Source organism: Aspergillus vadensis (assembly GCF_003184925.1).
Source record: "Aspergillus vadensis CBS 113365 unplaced genomic scaffold BO88scaffold_5, whole genome shotgun sequence".
NCBI classification, from domain to species: Eukaryota; Fungi; Ascomycota; class Eurotiomycetes; order Eurotiales; family Aspergillaceae; genus Aspergillus; species Aspergillus vadensis.
The window spans coordinates 846,579-865,666 of NW_020292043.1; the positions used below are offsets into that span (position 1 = coordinate 846,579).

At 48.7% G+C, this 19,088-nt stretch overlaps 4 protein-coding genes across 4 annotated transcripts; 1 reads left to right on the forward strand and 3 right to left on the reverse strand.

Moving 5' to 3' along the window:
- The first annotated feature begins 120 nt into the window (after window positions 1-120).
- BO88DRAFT_402992 (splicing factor 3B subunit 5 family protein) lies at window positions 121-839 on the forward strand. Its single transcript, XM_025706247.1, has 2 exons — window positions 121-444; window positions 508-839. The coding sequence occupies exons 1-2, from the start codon at window positions 202-204 to the stop codon at window positions 517-519; spliced, it is 255 nt and encodes an 84-aa protein (XP_025565435.1). The 5' UTR covers window positions 121-201; the 3' UTR covers window positions 520-839.
- Window positions 771-3,258, reverse strand: BO88DRAFT_361102 (uncharacterized protein). The gene has a single exon (XM_025703868.1). It carries the CDS (start codon window positions 2,895-2,897, stop codon window positions 825-827), a length of 2,073 nt encoding a protein of 690 aa, XP_025565436.1. The 5' UTR covers window positions 2,898-3,258; the 3' UTR covers window positions 771-824.
- A 1,030-nt stretch (window positions 3,259-4,288) lies between these two features.
- Window positions 4,289-5,517, reverse strand: BO88DRAFT_334437 (uncharacterized protein; the record flags this gene model as incomplete). Its single annotated transcript, XM_025702804.1, has 2 exons — window positions 4,289-4,689; window positions 4,728-5,517. 2 exons carry the CDS (start codon window positions 5,515-5,517, stop codon window positions 4,289-4,291), a joined length of 1,191 nt encoding a protein of 396 aa, XP_025565437.1.
- An 8,683-nt stretch (window positions 5,518-14,200) lies between these two features.
- Window positions 14,201-15,202, reverse strand: BO88DRAFT_402998 (thioredoxin family protein). The gene is made up of 2 exons (XM_025706248.1): window positions 14,862-15,202; window positions 14,201-14,772 (listed from the first exon to the last, which is right to left on the reverse strand). The coding sequence occupies exons 1-2, from the start codon at window positions 14,882-14,884 to the stop codon at window positions 14,469-14,471; spliced, it is 327 nt and encodes a 108-aa protein (XP_025565438.1). The 5' UTR covers window positions 14,885-15,202; the 3' UTR covers window positions 14,201-14,468.
- Window positions 15,203-19,088: the final 3,886 nt, after the last annotated feature.

Here is a 19,088-nt window from a genome sequence, read left to right on the forward strand (position 1 = left end):
GTGCATGTCCCACTTTTATATCAAGTTGGGTGAATATCACGTGACTTATCATAATCAATTATTCTTATCCATCTCATCTCCAACAACCAACTTATCCACCGCATTCCAACTACCTTCAACTCAAACCACACTCCACACTCCACTCCACCAACACCACAACAAACCAAACCAAAACAAAGGAAGGAGGAGAAGACATTCAAAATGGCCGACAAACTCCGCACGATCCAAAACCTGGAGGCGATGCAAGCGCGGTACATCGGTACTGGCCACGCCGACACGACGAAATACGAATGGGTATCGAACATTGTCCGGGATAGCTACGCCTCGTATATTGGTCATCCGCCCATGTTGTCGTATATGGCGTTGGGAATGGGCGAGTCGAAGGAGAAGGTTCGCGCGGCGATGATTGAGAAGATGGTTAGAGGCGCGGGGAATCCGCCGGAGGTTGGTGTTCCTTTTTTATTTCCTATGGATTGGGGATGGGTTGGGCTGATGAGAGATGTTTAGACGCAGGAATAATCTATTACTGCTACTTATGGGATGGTTGGTGGTGGGGTTTGAGGATTGGGTGAGATGAGATGATATGAAGGAGTTGAGTGTTTGATGATGAATATTTGTCGAGAATAAAGGATAGGTGGATGAACGGTGGGATATGCTGTCGCGTTTGTGTCATGCAGGTACTTGCATACTACTGGAGTTCAATGGTGGGTTAAAGGCGTTGGCGTGGAGGTTTCATGCATTACATTACATACTAAGGTTATGGACCAAGATGGGATAAAATCAATCAATTATCATGTACAACGCTACGCTAATATACAATTACATTACATGCTAATTTCTGCCTTGTCATTTCCACCCCCCTGCGCCGCTGCCAACCGCGTATTCTCATTCTGCAATGACCCGATCAAGTCCAGCCATTGCTTGCGCTCTCCGCGCAGTCGATGCACCTCCTTCTTGAGCACTTCCACCTCGCGGCGCAACGCCTCCGTCTCTGCTCGCGAGCGATGCTTCTCCTGCTTGTCTGCGTGCTTCTGCTGCCGCGCCTCGATCTTCGATGCCTCCTTGACCTGGTCTTTCTCGATCTTGCCGAGCTGTTTCAGCAGCTTTGACTCGTCGTGGAACAGCCCCGACGCAACCTTGTGCATCTTTGCCGTTTCGTGGTCCGGATTCTCGGCATGACGGCTCTTGCTTGATGTTTGGCCCTTGTGCACGCTGCTGGCTGGGCTGCTGCTTGGCGGTTCGCTGCTGGCTTGCTCGTTTGCGGCTGCTAGAGCGGTCGTGGATGTCTTGTCGCGCTTGGAACCTTCGACTGGTGAGGTCACGCGGAGGGCTTGGATGTCGGCTCGTACTTTATCCAGCTGTGCTTCGACGTTGCGTTTGCGTTCTGCGAGCTTCGCCAGCTGCTTCTCGTGCGAGGTCAGCTTGCCCTTTTTGTTCATGGCCATTAGCTCCAGCGCGGAAACGTCGGGGCCTGCTTCCAGTGATGACTCGACGCCTGAGTTTGCTGATGGTGCTATCGACGCTTTGTCGTGCGATGCTGCATCCTCTTCGTGCTCTTTAGCCCCCTCGACATCTGGTTCTGTACTGCTGGCAGGGACACTCTGGGCAGAGACCTGGCGTGAGTGCTGCGGTAGGTAGTCCAGTACCGTCTGCGGCGCATACCGCTCCAGACCTGCGTTCACCAGGTATGCGAAGCTGGCAATCAACCCGTGATGTTCGACTTCAGTGTATGACTCGCCATCACTGTCCTCCTCACTGCTGGACGCATCCTCCTCCTCATCATACTGACTATGACTGCCCACCGATCTGTCCGTGGACCTTCTCTTCCTCTCCCCGTCCCGACAAGCCCAATTCAAGAACTTGACAGCATCCGTACAGATACTCTTGGGAGTGCCCTTCTCCACCATCCATCTGGGGATATTACCACCCGGGTCACTCCTCGTCACCATCACCCACTCAACCGGATTTATGGCCCCCTCGGGCTTACCCTCCACAGGTATCTCCCGAATAAACTCCACACTCTCATACATCCCCCGAATATACCCCGGCACCGGAGGCACCTCATCATGCTCGCATGGTCTCGACACCATCATCCACTCCCTCCCCTTCCCTTCCTTCTTCCGTTTCTCCTCCTCACCCTCACTCTCATCCCACGACACAATCAAACTCACAAAATCCCTTGCAGTCGTAGGTTTCGGAAACTGCGCCGAAACATGATACACCTGCACCCTACCAATCACTCCCTCCCCACTATCACCACCACCCATAACCTCTATCCCCTCAACCAACCTCTCCGCCCCAATCCCCCTAACCGCCTGATCCGGCATCTTCCCCTTCCTCACCCGTTCCTGATTCCTCCTCAACGTCTCCCCCATCTCGCCCGACAACTTCTCCCTCCACCGCTCAAATCCCAATCCCTCATGCACGCTCCGCCTCCCAAACCAATGTCCCTTCCCATCTCCCCCCTGCAACTTATATATCGGAATTTGCAACGGGTTATCCCGGGAATTGGTCACTCGTATCGGCTTGCTCCATTGTTTCCGAAGTGCTTGGACCCCGCCTCCTTTCCCATTGTTGTTGCTCTTCCCATTCCCACTCCCGCTCCCGCTACCGCTACTGCTATCCCCATTATTCCCATTATCATGATCCACCAAATCATGCACAGGAACTGCGCTGCTCGCCTTCACCACCTTACTCGCCGGATGTCCGCCATACGCGGCCTGCTGCGCTTGGATATCGTCGTCTGACGGCAAGGGCACGGAATCGACAATCAGGTGCGCTTTTGTGCGGAGGTCGGTGATATAGGCTCGTAGGGCGGCGGGGTCGGTGGATGGGACGTCGGTCCAGGTGGTGGGGGAGAGAGATTCCAGGGATTCTTGGAGCGTAGGGAGGGGCATTTTTCTTTCTTTCTTTCTATCGAGTTAGTTGGGTAGGTATGTATTTAAATCGGGGCTGTTCGGTTCGGTTCAATTGTTGTGTATGTGGTGTGATTTGATGTTGGTGGGTCATGTAGAGTGTATATGGATTATTCTTGGTTCTGAATTTATGGAGGGATGTTATTCACTGGTGGTGAGGTGGTGTGTAAGTAGGAGTTGTTGTTGTACTGGCGGTGGTGGTGTTGATGATTGTAAGACTGAAAGAGGAGACTCCCGGCGCAGGCAGTAGGAGGAGGGTATGTCACAGGAGGACTTAGGCAACCAGGCAGACATATAATAGAATAAAATAAAACACTAGAATACCATTAGAAGCTAATCCGACAAGAGCAGAAGTTCATCGTCAAGAGGAAGATAATGAATGGTACCTCCGGTTCAGGTGGTGTTGCGGAGGTCGGGGTCTGACGTCACCGGTCCGGGGCACAAAAAGACCGTTCTTGCCGATGAATCCAGCAAGGTTCGTCTCTCCCCTGGCAGCCATGAGATCAGTGCTTACTATTCTACATCTTACTCTACATCCTGTCTACTGCGCAGTGCCGATCGTCTTGTGGTCCATTATATCAGACTAAGTACATCGTGCCAAGTAATTCAAAAAGATGGTAGTAATGCTTAGAATAAAGAACGAAGATCCAAAGAAGACTGGGCGCAGCCCTCCAGCATCCGATTCCCGCTCACAGTCTCACCCAGTGAGGATGTGAACGGGCGTATCCAGGTAATTTCAAACCCAGCCTGGATGATAGGAGATGAACCTACCGGACAGCCACATTGATGGGACAGTGAGCCCAAGTTAGTCTCGTAAGGTTCCACTGATGGTCACAGACCATTAGTTGCAAACCCGATCAGGTCCGCCACAGGCGGGTCTTCAGATCAGAGACGCCCCAGGGCTACCTGCGCCACATCATCTGTGCTGCCAAACTCTGCAGCCATCACATCCCAGATGTAGATAGCCACAGCAGTCGCTAGCCACCTCTGCCATCAATGGGTACCTGTACCCAGCAGACGATGTCGTCAGGACGACCACCATGCACAGCACAGCAGCCCTCCTGACTCCGCGACACGAAACGAAGGGCGAACATTCCTCATCCAAATCATATCCCAAGCCGCGAGGCTAACCAGGTCTTCATGACATATAATGCGGGATTGAAAGGGGGCATCCCCCAAAATCAGAACAAACAGCCGACCCGCCGCTCTTGATGCTAAAATCAAACAAAACGCTAGCGCTGTCAAAGGCAAACGAAAAGAACAGGGCACTTGTGGTGGAAACTGGTGTCATCGAATATGAAAAGAGATAAGAAAACCAATGCAAAGACGTGAGGGTGTATCATGTGTTTCGCAAATCATCAAGGGTAACGCCGTCATTGATGCCAATTAGTCTGATGAGGGTATCCGTGGGGATAGGACCCCGGTCGTTCTCGTGACTGTGTATACGCGGGCCCCGGTGGCATGGAGCCGTAGTCATATTGTCGGTACGGATCCTCGGATCTATTCCAAAGACACGCGAAGTCAGGGATACCGTTAACATCAAGTGTCTGGTTCCATGGACCTGTTACATTGTTGTCCCGTATGGCAGTGTAAAATCTTGGTACCGGTTCTCCCATCCAAACCCCGCCAAACCAGCCACTGTGCTGCACGGTTGCACTAGCATGCTCGGCAGCGGGAGCGCCGCGATGGTCGCCGACGTCGCCGCTGTGCTGTAATATTGTGTCGCATTGTATGGTGAAGTGGTATATGGCTGGCTGAACGTTGGGGAGGTAAGCTGCGCTTCTCCCATGCCGTTCATGGTTGTCCACATACCAGCGTTCGGCTCGCCAGTGCTGGTTGTTGCGGGGCTGGATGGGAGGACCTTCCACGACTCCAAAGGCAGTGTTTGTGGCATCGGCTCCTGCCACCAGGTTCCCGGTACGGTCGAGCTGGGAAGGATAGGGGTTGACCGGAGGACGTCAACTACACGTGGCGGCGGGGGAAGTAGAGGCACGAAGAGACTGGTTATCGCCGCCTTCGCGTCATCGCTGCGGCCGCCAAGCAGTTCGCCTGCGCCATCCTCCTCGAGACCTTCCAGCGCGAGCGCCTCTGTGCGATAGACAAACTTGTTGACGGCTTGCACAAATTCCTCCTGCAGCTTCTTCAGCTGACTATCCTTGTCGGACCAGTCCCAGGTGCTGGCAGCCGTGTCGACGGAATAGACGTCCTTGTGGTAGTCGACGAGAGCCTCGATGGTCTCCGGAGTCAATTTAAAGGCGACTTCGTTCTGCGAAACCATGTCGACATGCACGACGTACGCTTCGATGTGGACCATCTGGTAGTTGCACATGGCCTCAACGAGGGGGTTGTCGTCCTTTTTGAGTTCCGCATCGGGGGCCTTGGGAAACATCAGAGAGCACAGCGTCCAGATGGCGTCGGGGGATGACAGCGTCTCCGTAAGGCATCTGGTATGCTGGGTAACATTGTTAAGGGGTCGCTTGACTCGGTTCACTCTTTTGAGGGTGGCAGTCAGCCAGGGCTCGATGCGCGCATTCAACACCACGTTCGGTGAAGAGCGTGGAGCGAATGCGGCTGCCGACGAGGGCAGCAAGACGGTTGGCATAATTAGACTGCGCAGTGACGAGCAAAGATGGTGCTATACTTGACGACAAACGAACGCAAAAATGAAGGGCGGATCAGTAAAGAGAGAGATAAGATAGGGTGGAAAAAGAGCATAGAGGCGACATTCGCCCACAGCGAGTGATTTATCCCGATACAGTCCGAAGCGTGACGGCAAAGTAACTTGAAGTCACGAGGACCGAGGCGTGTAGGGGCAGCGCGGAAAGACTAGAAAGAAGTCGGAAGGAAGGTTGCCTGCCCGGAGGAAGGAGGTTGGTAGTATATATTAAAATCCCCACCGTCAGGAACCGGGAGTGGAGTGGAAAGCAGTACTACTTGAGTAGTAGTAGTAGTGGTGGTGGAGGAAGAGGGTTGTATAGGTCAAAATTACTTGTTTGTGTGTGTGGGCGAATGCGCAATAGAAGTGAGGGTAAAAGAAAGGAATGGCAACGATGATAAGAAAAAGGGTTTAAAATAAAATAAACCAAAAAGAAATAGGACCAGACGAGCGGCAGAAGAGGGGAGGAAGAAAAGAAAAAGAGCGAGGCGGGGACAGACGGGGGAATGAGAGAGACAAAGAGAAGGAGAAGCAGCAGGAAGTAGAAGAAAGAGGAGAAGAGATGAAAAAAGAGGAGAGGGGCGAGGGTGACCCAAAAGGGAAAGCAAGAGTCCCGACCAACTTTTCGGGATGGATCAGTCAATCCTAAATGGAGGTAAAAGTCAACTGAGCGAGTTGATGGATGGATCGGATGGGATGCAGGATGGATACAGTAAGAGGCAGTACTGTATGAAGAGGGGGGGAGCAGCAGCCAAAACTGTGGTTCCGAGCGGATTTATACAGCCGCCAAATGAGGTGAGAAGGGCAGATCTGTCAACCACTGTCAAGAAACGTTGGCTCCGACTGTCAGACCAAAAAGAAAAGAGATGTCGATGGATAAATATTAGAAGAATAAGAGCGAGATCAAAGGTGATCAATATAACATTGTAGAGGTCACTCCATAGGAAAATAAAAATGAATAAAAAATTCAGATCCAAATCCCAACTGTAAAATCCAGCAGCATACACACTGATACATACCCATATCCATACACACACCCACGCACACACACACAACACGCGCGCACTACATTTACCCATCCAGCTTTTGCCTTGAAGTTAGAAAGAAGTCTCCAATAGCGCAGACCGGCGACTTTCGATTTCCCAGTTTAAAAAATTTAATTACTTTTCTTAATCATTTCCCCTCATTTTTTTACTTGTTTTCCGAGATTTTTTTTCTTTTTCCATTTAGTACTCTCATTTTTCCTCCTTTTTTTAGAGGTGAGAATTTTTTTTTTCTCTCATGCAGACGCGGAATCCCGATCGTATGGTACGAGAGAAAAAAAATTGGCCACCGTCCGGGTTGACCGTCCGATCTCAGGTGCGCAGCAGCAGCAGCAGCGGCGTCAGGTCTGTTCCTCTTCGGGCTGGGTTTAGCAGGATGCAGGCGTCCAGAAGTGTCGTCGGTGGTGGAGACACCCGACCAGTCCTGGCGTGGTCGATCCAAAGATGTCATTGCTAAGAGATTCCCTAACTACCGTGTCGTTTTCCCACACCTGAGTCAAGGAATGGGGCCAACTTAGACCACACTACGATCGGGGCGGGTAGGTAGCATATGTTAGTGACTTAGTGTGTATGGCACACTAACTAAGTAGTTACCACTACAAAATCTGTGTAGGGTGGACACTCTCACTCAACTCACACACATAGTACCTAAATACGGGATAAGTTTGGGTCAACAGGCGCTTAGTCTAGTTAGTATTATCCTCTTTCTTTCCACACCCCCCTTAGTCTATCTACCACTCCATAACAATACCGGGAACAAAAGACGAGGAAATGTTCCAAGCAACTCTTTGGCGGCATCGCAAGAAAGTTCGACCAAGGCGCCCGTCGTTCCCTGGCGACATTACGACCTGATTTGGAGGGTTTCGGATGGTTCCTCGGCGGTCGAATCGCGTGGGAGAGACAGCACGAAAGCTAAGTAAGTAGTGGTAGTGGTAGTAGTAGCATTGTTGGAATCCCTCCCGGGCCTAGGTGCTTTTTTTCCACCCCTTTATCTTTTTTACTTTTTTTCTCATAGATTGTATTGCGTGTATTTCTTCATTTGATTGTTCTCTTTGGCCGTAAACTCCTATTTTTATTTCCCCCTGCGGAAATGGGTATCGTGTCTGGACTGCACTGGACATTACAGAGTGCGACGGTGGGAATAAGAGGTCGGACTAGACCCTCCTCTGTGTGTCACAGGCACGACCCAGACTGACGGTCGGACGGACCGTCAGGTCTGACATCCCGTTCACGCATATGAGTTAGAAAGAAGTTGGACGTTACACTGGAGAGGGAAAGACGTGAAGGGAGGAAATGATGGTGCATGAGCCGTCTGGGGCGGCAGCAACAGCAGCTGGGAAAAGTGGGAGGCGCTGCAGAAGACAGTATGCATTTCAGTCCGGCGTGCAGGTAGACAGGGCACGGCGATGCCAATTGCAATGACCAAGAGGGCTGGCTAAGCCCCGATGGCTGATCCACTTCCGGATGGATGGAGGGCTGGAGTGTATGCATGCACGGATGCATCTCTCTCGGCTCCTGGAAAACGGTCCTGTGGTCGGCAGAATTGACTGGTCGGGTCGATTTATCTGATTCTGCTCTGTTGCCTTCACAGACAGCATTATTTCAGCAGCCATGCTGGATGCTGTCCTCTAGTTCAGACTCCATGGATCTGAATGCTGTCGTAAATGAAAAGAACGTGGTGAATATCCTCGCTGAAAACCCCCACCATTATCCTGGTTTGTGAAGATCACCCGATTGCCCTGGAAATTCTAATGCCCAATCGAGTAAGACAATAGCAGCCGGCGCCCATTCCGCCACCTGGTGGATCCTAACTTCAGCTGGGAAGAACATCTGCCTAGTAAACCGCTGCTTATGGTAGGTTGTTCGGCCCTCTCATGGTGGGTTTTTAAGAAGGAATCTGGTTTAGTTTCACTCTTAAAATACCCAAAGAGGGCATTTTTTACTAAATTTGTCAAAATGGGTGGCTTATTAACCAACCAGTGTATTAAGTCACGGGACAAAAAGGAGGAAAGTAACCATATTTTAAAGACACGAAAAGCACAAGACAAATAATACTGTATCATCATAACTTCATCTTCCACTAAAAAGAGTAAATCCCCCGCGCGCTCAAGTTTGCGCGCAACGGGTCATACAGACCGCTGCCCGCGGTAAAAGCACAATAGAACCCACATTTACTTGCTGCATGACTCACAGTAGCAGCGCGTTGGAATCGGCCGTGTACATAGTAGAAAGAATATGCCTTCAATAGCACCACATACTCCATAACAACAATAACTACTACTACAGAGGGTCTTTCCGGATCAAGTGTAGAGGAACCAGATAATCTACCCGAAATCCCACGCTTTATCAACCAAAGGTTCAGGAGGGTCCACAAAGCGCTGACCACCAGTACGCTGTCGCACCGACTCGGTTCCAAAGATCGTGACCCAACGGATACTGTCTGCCTGCTGCGCATTGTTGTGCGGCACACTGCACTACTTCTTATCGCTCTTATTCTATGTTTCTTGCAACATTGCAGAGGACAAACACTAAGATAAACTCATGATAGGAGGAAATCTCTCCTCCAAGTAAGCCCTGATCGAAACATGGACGCAGCACGCAATGGGGAAAGGGTAACGTGAAACGAACTCGGCCTGGTCGTTCCAATCCACAACATTATTCGGATCCCCTAATCCTCTTCGGGTAGCGAAGGGAAAAAGACCTCAGACTCAGCTGATGAATCATGGAGGGGTTGAGGGCATCGTGGGGCGAGCTAAATGTCCTTGGAAGTTGGTACAAGGTCTCTTCTGGCCTCAGATTCGCTGACACCCTCACGGTCCGGCTCATACGCCGCAGCTGAGATCCCTGCTACGATCTACCATTGGACTGGGCTTCGTCGACGGTCATCTCCAGACTTTCTCGAATGGGAAGTCAGTCGGACGGGAGGCCTCCTCGTAAGAAATGATACTCCGTTATTACACGCAGCACAAAGGGAGCGAAAAGGGGATTTCTCCCGTCGAACCTCCCCCCGATCTGCATGCATGCGCTTCTCGCGTTGCCCTGAACTACCCTAATGTGTAGAACTTGTCGCTAGTCTGCACGCCCACCCGCTGCTTCATGGTTGGCTGACTGAGAGCCCTGGCTTGTGCTCGTGTCATCCAGGAGACACCGGAATCTGGAGATATTACCATGACCAGGCACAAACTCCGAGCACATGGATCTGTGGCAAGCCAATGCACAAGCCTGGTATTTAGGGGTAGTGGGCGCCCGGCGACCCCGGGACTGGTTGAAATGGAGATGAAAAAAAGTTCATCCATAGATGCGGTCATGTCATCCCCTAGCCGACCTTGCACGACCCTCCTCGGACGGCATCAACCCAACCAGGGCCGGAGCATCAACCAAAAAGCGGCAGTGCCTGGGGTCAATGGGTGAGGCAAGACGATGCTAAACTTCGGTCTCAGCACGCGCCCAGCAGTGGACTCAATCAAAGCGGAGTACACTCACCAGGCATGGGAAGAGATTGGGTGGATGGAGGCACGAGAGGAAACAATGGCAGAGCGCATCGCTGTCGGCTGGAGTCGGTTCCGGGCACCAGATGGCAAGGTAGTCAGTCTGGCGCAAGAATGCGGCATAAGCAACCAGCGCGTCGTCAGCTGTGCACTAAAGACCATGCGACCCATCAGATTGGATGCGGAATGCTGGAACGACCGTTATGGCCCGCACTATGACATATCGTGGACCCTAGCCTATACATACTTAGCAAGGCTGGAGTCAAGAAAAGAGGCATGGATCGCCTCATGGGGCAAATAGAGAGACGGCAAAAAGGTATAAAAAAAGAAATGAAGCAGCAGAGAGTAGGCAAGCAAGGATATGCAGGATGCAGGCAGGCAACAGGAAAAGCCCCGTTGGTGGACAAGACGTGAGTTAGTTGACTGACGGCGGTGTCGGCGATGGCCGATTGCTGCGCCTCACCCGTCGCTGCTGTCATTTTGAGCCACATCACTGTGGCGAAGTTTCTGCAGAACCACCATGACATAATGGGCGGAGAATTTATTGGAAACTAGGGGCACTGCTGGAACAATGTAGAGTCGAACTAGAAGAATATTGTTTGACTAGTTACTTGTCGATAGTAGTTGGTAGTGAAGAATCTCCCCACTACTATCAGATACATCATGCTTAGCCTCGGGTCATATGGGCGATGAGATAAGCGGGACAAGTAACTAACAAAGTAACTAACTAAACTTACTCTTCTGCGCGGTTTACTACTAACCACTACCTGCATCTGTATCCATCGAAGACTGTATACGAAGTACGATGCCTGCTAACCCAGAAATTACACCCCGGAACGCAAAGGCTCTTCCTTCACATGACCATGACTTAGCGCTGCGCCCCATTGTCTGCCTTGATGACTTTCCCACATCACACTCATCACACGCCTGGATGCAATGGGCGGCTTCGATTATCGGAGGTTTCATGCAAGATTCCGGATTCAATCCGGACCTCCACGATGGGGACACGGCATGGCAGCCTTGAAGAAAACATTGCAACCGCGCGCGCATTGAAGCCGCTCGCAGGCAGGTCTGAGATAGCCTAATGATACCGCTAGTGAGATGCAACCTGCATCATTACCATGCATTACCTTACATGCCCGCCTAAGCGCTGAGTCCTCGCCCATCTTAACCAGAGTCAGACTTTAGCCCCCGACCCGGACTGCAACTGGCCAATACGGGTTGCCTTGCTGAGGCTAATCCCTGTTCTGTGTTTCAGACAACCCCATCCCCGTGCGGGCGACCAGGGGGCCACTGGGTCAGCCATGGCAGAGGAGGGGGCCCCGTACTACTGTAGGGCATGCATACTACCGGGAGATATCTTGGGCTTTTAACCTCATTTTTCCTCCTCTGATCCCGAGTGTAATGGTGGTGTCGACCCACTTGGTTCTGCTGACAGTGCATGCCAGTTTGGTCACCTGTTCTACTAGCCATCTTGGGAAGGGAATGGACTGGCCTGGATGCTCGAAAGAGTGTTGGAATGAGGTCATCTCGTTCGGATTCATCCTCCAGGGGAGCTGGGGTCATCTATTCTCCTATCTAAGGGGGCACCGAGCACAAACATCCTGGAAATAGGTATGCGTACTTTGTCCGCTGATCCAGGGGTCAAAGCTACAAGGAATAATGGTCTGGACTCATCACTCTCGTACTTCTGGAGAGGTCTATTTATGCTGGAGTCCGAAGTAGGAAGTCTCTATCTTGCGAGCTGAGCTACTGATCGACTTTATAGTTCTGTTGTGAGACAACAGCCATTTGCTCCTGACGTAAATGTTTACAAACTTCCTTCTTCGATACTGCCAATCCTCAATCCAGCTGAGATACCCCTCGCTCGTCTCCACCACCTCTTGGCCATCTAGACCCATCACATCGGTTCAGGTCACCCTCTAACCATGGTCTGTCGAACCGGGGCACATTAGCTGATGTCAGCACTTAATTGCGACACTATTGATATGGCATAGCATGTGGACTGAGACCACCACAGCCAGCCAAACTATATTATATAGATACCAAGACCATCTGAGCACAGAGTGCTTTGGCTCCAGAATGAGCCGAACATTATGCACAGTATGTCACACTGTCACTCACCTCTGATACGTACTAAAGAGAAGATCACTTTCAGCTGGCTAATTTCCATCTGCATTGAACGAAGAGACCTTGGACAGCTGACACTAATGTAACACCGCACATGCTTTCCGACTTTCTTTCAACTGCCGTAAATGCTGAAACCGATATGTAAACGCTCTTGTGAGATCTGTCTTTGATGCCTGATATGTCACAACGGTGGCTTGAAGCTTGTACAACATGAGGTAAAGTCGACCGGGTTACTACCATTATAATGACACTGCATGACAGCATGAGGTTCCGAAAGAGGACCGGTCGTCAAAAGTTCGACCCCTCTGGTTCACGACAGATTCACTAACTAATCACCTGACCGGTTTACTTGTGTTGCCTATTCTGTACGATGTATGGTCTGTTGCCTATGTGCGTAATAGCTAGTGATTCGGATTGGTGTCCGTTGCAATGCATCACTTCTTCTTCAATGTCTTTTGTGGGCATTTACTATGGCTAGCAGAGCTAGCGAAATTGGAGCAGAGGGACCGCAATACATTGTTAGTCTGCACAAGCTAAGTGATACTGAAAACTGAATCACTCAATAATTGCCTATTACTTGTTGCTCAGTCCTTTTCATGCTTCCCATGATGACACTCCTTCCACCGCATCAGATAAATAATGGCACCAGATAGAGACCACTACTTTTACCTTTGACTCTTTCAGTAACACCAAACCAAGTACCACTAACTCTTAGGTTTACCTTCTCTCTCCAAGCCATATTACTCACGATTAGCTTTGAAACTTAGCCAACTGCCAAGACCATTGGCGTGTCTAAAATTGAGCATACAAAGTCTGCAGACCAACGGTAAAACTCTACATCCCATTATGAAGCTTGTACAGCCAACGTCACGGATAGAGTTGTTACACAGCCACACGAAGCTTTCTTCCAGGAAGGAAAAGTCAAATTCAGCTCCGAGAGAGACAGACCCGCTGAGACAAAGTACTGCTTTTCTTACGTGTTAGCTAGTCTGTAAGAGGAAGTTCTTTAAAAGTCACGATTGAGTATGCGTGAATTAGAAAGAAACTATTAGTATGTATCCGCACCAGAAGTCAGTTGAAGATATGGGGATAACCATTAATATTCAGATTGCGTATAATGGAGAAAATTGATGATGGCTATCATAGATTCTAGTATTTGATACTATTATGAAGTTCACTAAAAGACCTACAACATGAATATACCTATCCTACCCGCTTATCAATATCTCATATATATGGTTTCTAGTAGCAGTGAAGAGTACTATTAGACAGCTAAAACATATTTCAGAGCCACTCCGTATCTCAAGCATAGTCGACCTACCATCCCATTCTCAGTACCAACACCAACACTAACACCAAGCATTATTATGGCTCATGACAAGAATAACATGGAGAAGAATAAGCACACACACACCTACTCCCTCGGAAATATACTCCCCAAGAAGTCAAAATAAAAAATAAGAGTGAAACCTTCATTTCCGTCAGGACCCCTAGTGATCCGCGATGACATGTTTCAAGTCTAACTAGCATTATTTGCTATTTGCAGGGATTTCTTTTCTTATGTTGAATTGGAGTCTGATTTATTCTCAGGATTGAGTTTACTTCTCTTTTATCATTCCTGAAAGGTTATCACTGTGACGGTAGGAGTAGATAGCTAGACTATCGTAGTGTCTCGACTCTGATGGTGGGAAGAGATGGGCTGGTCAAATAGGTTCAGTTTGAGGGTGTTTTGTGTAATGGTTCAAGAAATGGTTCAAGTTGGTACGCTTCTATGGGATAGTTGCAAGTGCAAGTAATACAATTCAAGACTATTTAATGCCAAAGGGTTGTGATAGTCTATCAGAGATCAGACTCGCTCTTCGAGCGTTTCATGCTATAACTCGTTTATAGTATGTCTGTAGTACTATACAATCAGTGTTATAGCCTGCCTTACTGCTCACTATAGAACGTGACACTGGAGTGTATAGTGCTAAGTGCATCATCCAACGCTTCTACTTACTGTCACTAGCGACAGCTATTAGTGTATTAAAAGTTTTCCGTTAACCACTGATTGAAAGTAGTCATCCTATGTGCTTCACGTCTACTTCCTGCTATAAGAATTCGAAACTAATACTGTCAACATAACCAAATGACTAGAGAACCACCGAATGATTCAAGACATATACATAGATCAGACCCAGATTTCCCTTTCGCTTCTCGCGAAGGCACATAGCACAACATAGTAGTATATAGTTTATCAGACTGATGCATACTGCTCAACAAGCGCTTCCAGGCCTTGGGGACTAGTACCCACAAACTCGTCCAATTTATTGCCATTTATGAACGCCATGAAAGTAGGAAAGGATCCGATTCCAGCTTCGTTAAGAATCTCAGGTTGGGCATCAGCATCGACTTTGGCGAACTTGATCTCACTGAACTCAGATTTGGAGGCCAGGTCTTCGAAGACTGAACTGATTGTTTCGTGAGGACCACCCTCTGTAGTCCAGAACTCGACGATTACCACATCGCCCGAGTTGATGAGGTCTAGGTAGTTCTCAAGACTGGTAATGTAGAACAGGAGTAGGGTCAGTTACTAATGTGGAGGTTGATCAAGATAGGAGATGTTTAGAATGATGATAGAAGGTCATACCTCTCGATAGCAGAAACAGACATGATGCAGAAAGTTATTGAACTTGAGGAGTGGGATAGCGGTGAGGAAGTGGTGCTGGTAGTTGGTATTTCAGTAGTCACGGTTTGGATAATAGTAGGGGAGGTTGATGTTCAAGAGGAAAATAGAGTCGTGACGTAGGGGAGATGAAAGATGAATGGGTTTTATAGTAGTCACCAACATCATGCTGAGTTTGTCACTGATATCATGATCGTCAACTCGAATCGTATGTAACCCCACTTCGCTTAGGCCCTCGCGTTTGTTGAAATGGAAAATGGAATGGATTTGTTGTTGAACTGTACGGCTGAGCAGCTGAATAGCTGAACAGCCGTTGTGGTCGAATCATCGCGGTTGATAATATCCACTAATGGATCGTTAGCCTGAACCCCCACTTAATCACGGGATAGATCTGCTCCTCCTTCAGCCGTGCAGAGATCTATCTCAGCTCTTCCAGAGATGAAAATTGTTGAGGTAATTCCTGAGATCTGATTATGTAGTGATAATGTATTTGGAAGGCTGAGGTACTCGCAATGAATGTTTGAGCGAAACAACACACTACTTGTGTAGAGTTAAGGCCAAATACCAAACAAAGGTGAATCTTTGGTTCCTTCGTACATTTATTTACTCAAGTTAGTTCATATCTCTAATGATATCGTGTATTGATTAGTACTGTCCACTCGGGATAGGGTAGGGCATGACTTCTACATTATTTGCTGATGCTGACTGCTCTATCGAAGAGACTCCAAATATGCCTAGTCCCTGCCATCTACAAAAGAGACATATAACCACTGGCAGATATTTGGCATGCCTTTTGACGGATACTCGAATATGATGAAGGGGAAGACTTCTTCAGTTTCTTATCTGTGAAAAGAATAGTGTAGCTAATTAGCTAAGATCAATAGCGTTTGACTTAGAACCTGTAGAGGCAGAGTTAACAAGACTTATTACCAATCTGGACCTAGTTTGTAGTACCTCAGGTACATCATACCAACATCCCAAACCTACCTATATTCTCGTGACGCAAGTCATGTATAAGAAGCGTTTCTATCAAAGAGAAAGAGAACTGAAGGAAGGAGATAAATACAAAGCTAAAGCATAGAGTAAACTTCGCAAGCTCTAGTCAACGCTTTCTTCTATTACCTCTTAAGCATGCAAGAAAAATGAGAGACTTGCCAATTAGACTGTAGAAAGTTTCGGTTGGGTAATGATCAAGTCGAACCACTTCGTATCTATCAATCTTGCTGTTTCATATACTGTCAGATCTTACTCTTCCAAGTCCGAGTTGAAAAATCTACTCCGGGTAGGGAACGCTGAACGACCTCGAACCCGAGTACCATACATAGTAGAAGAGAGGAAAAGGGCATAGAATCTGACAAGGCAAAGGGGCAAATATATTTGATCTAGCTAGGTCTTGAGAAGGTTGGGACTGATGGCCAGTAGAGATGGTGGTCAGAGACCACGTAGGAAGAAGAAGAAGAGGAGGAGGAGGAGGAGGAGGAGGAGGAGGAGGAGGAGGCAAAGGATTAGCTGATATCTGCCTGGTTGCAGTGAATGTCTCAACAGAATACCGGCTCAATATACGTGCAGAAAGAGGTAGAGTAAATCATACAGTTAGGCTTCCTCGTCTTCACCGTGACAGAGCATCTCTTCCCGGGCATAACTAGCAGATATATCCACAGGCGAACCGCTACATCACTCAATCCATATTGCAGACAGGCCTGCTCGGACAGTCAAGGCAGCTCAGCTCGACACTGACCCCAAAGATCCCCACCCAGGTCAGAAAGAAACACGTAGGCCTCAGAGTCATTGGAATAGACGCTGAAGACACTGGGTAGAGAACACGAACACGTCCAAACAGAGTCAGTGGAAAGGCTACGCATAGTTATCAGAAGGAATACGAAAGTAAAAAGTATGCAGTGAGTGACGCAGAGAGATAGGATGGTGACTGGCAAGTAACTAGCCGTTTCTAGCATTTCTTAGTATGCTGTTTAGCTGTGGCGGCCACTTTCCTATGCCGTAGCATGCATTGTTCCAAGTTTCTGCAAGATCGAGAAAGCTAGGACAGCGTTCAAGGCCAGGTTCTTGCTCATAAATAGTTGGAGCATTCGCATGGCTAGCATCTTACCTAGCAGGCTCAATCAGATATAAGAACAAAATAGCGAATTTTGTATTGAAGTGAATAGAATGCTGCTCTGAGGACGACACCAAGAAACAACACCAGATACCTAGTTTCTGGAAAATCTGCGACAGGGGTAGTATTGAATAGACCGGTCAAAAAATGGTAAGTAGTTTCCGTCTGCTCAAATATCGTTCCGATAAATAAATCACGCAATGTGTTGGAGGGCTCAGTTAGTGCGTCTATCCCCAAAAAGTCTGCTATAGCTAGCAGTGTTCTAGCCTGAGATGGTATATAGGTGAGTTCTTAACAGGTAAAAGGGCTATGAGTGAAACACCGGCTCCTAAGTATTCCATTGTGATATGCATGGACGGATGAGCCCCGGTGAAGGAATAAACAGGACCCGTAAAATCCGTTACATATTCCGCTAAAAGTTGTTGGACTAAGCTCCTAGAAAGATATAAAACACATCTAGAACCGAGTGGAACTAGATAAGACAATGAAAAGGCGATAAGATGACTCTGAATTTCGCGTTGTCAGCTTGAAACAACCTCAAAGTTATACCAACCCCTATCAGATAACCAACAGTGCAGCAGGAAGGAAAGAAAAGGGTTTCCCGCGAAACAGAGGAATAAGAATTAAGGATACAAACTAAGTAGCAGATCATACAACCGACTTGAATCCATATTTGGGCCATCCACTGAAGCAGGCTACCGTTACAAAATAGAGCGGAAGTAGATCCGGTCTGATTTTTGGGCCCAACCCAACCCAGATCACCACCACACACGCACACCATCCTGCAAATAATAAACAGAACAACTAGAATAGCAATGAATTAACTTCTCGTACCTGAATGATTCCATAGGATCTAGAAAGTGTCTATAATTATCATTGAAGTAGAAAACTTATCTGGTTATCTACGACAGACATGGAAGTAAGTCAGCACGTTTTGGATGCGGCAAGATCGGCCTCCCTTGCTGATCGAGAAAGTAGGGCCCGAGCCGTCAAATGACTTTCCCCTTGCCAGTTCTAATTCCTGCTTTTGCCTCTGAAGGCGTGGTAGTCTGGAAGTAAGGTCTGCACTGTGTCATGTAGCACAATGTTTTAGTCTGCAATATGCGATCTACCAGAGATAGGGTACCCCCTGGGTTGTCTCATCTACTTGACCTCCCAAGGTCGGTGATGGCTGATGCGGTCGTCGCTGCGGATCACAATCTTTTGGAGCCATGAAAGATGAGCTGAAATTTTGAAATCCTAAGATGAGACATTGCTCTGTATATGAAGGATGAGGTGAGATGTTCGGGTGGTGAGAGGGAATACCTCGGAGTTACGCAAAGTTAATGCGGGTGTGGAGGCCACCATCTGCAGAAAATAGCCCGCACACTGCATCGTGGAAAATTTTATTATGCAGGTCCAGTAATGTACCATTCAGTTTTCCCATCAATTGATGCACTGTCATGACGTTGAAAAGAATGACTCGCGACCGAGGGGGATCTTGTGTTGTCTGGCGAGGTGGGAATGAGTGAGGAGACCATCCTCAATAGATGATAGCCTACGCAGAATCAACGGTTATGGGTGTGCCCTGACCCATTCCTTCCCCAGCTTGACCAAGAAATCCTTCGTGTGGTTGTCGAGGAACCACGGCGCCAACCCCGCTTGATGGTCGCCGTCGATCATTAAGCTAATTTAGACCGAGTCCGAGGGGGAAACCTAAATCGCCAACTGCCCGCTCGCCAACTCCAGTAGCCAGGGCCATTGCTACTTCACATGTTACCGAGCATCTCTCTTGCCGAACCTCGCAGCACGGAAACTGCTCCTTGCGCTGTTTCGCGGACTCCGAGTGCAACCTCGCTGCTGCGGGTGGGTTGGGCACTTAATGTTGGCCATTGCACTGAGGGCATTCCAACGACTACTCGTGTGAGTACATTGTAGTTAGCGTCCATCACAGGAGACCCAGGTTCTACCGGTAAACTACTATTGTTTCCACCCGTCCCCGCAAAGTCAAGTCGGAGAACATTTGCCGTAGATGGCTTAGGTGATAGTCACCCACAGCTTCCAACCTGATAACCAACGTGAACGGCGAACACTGCCAC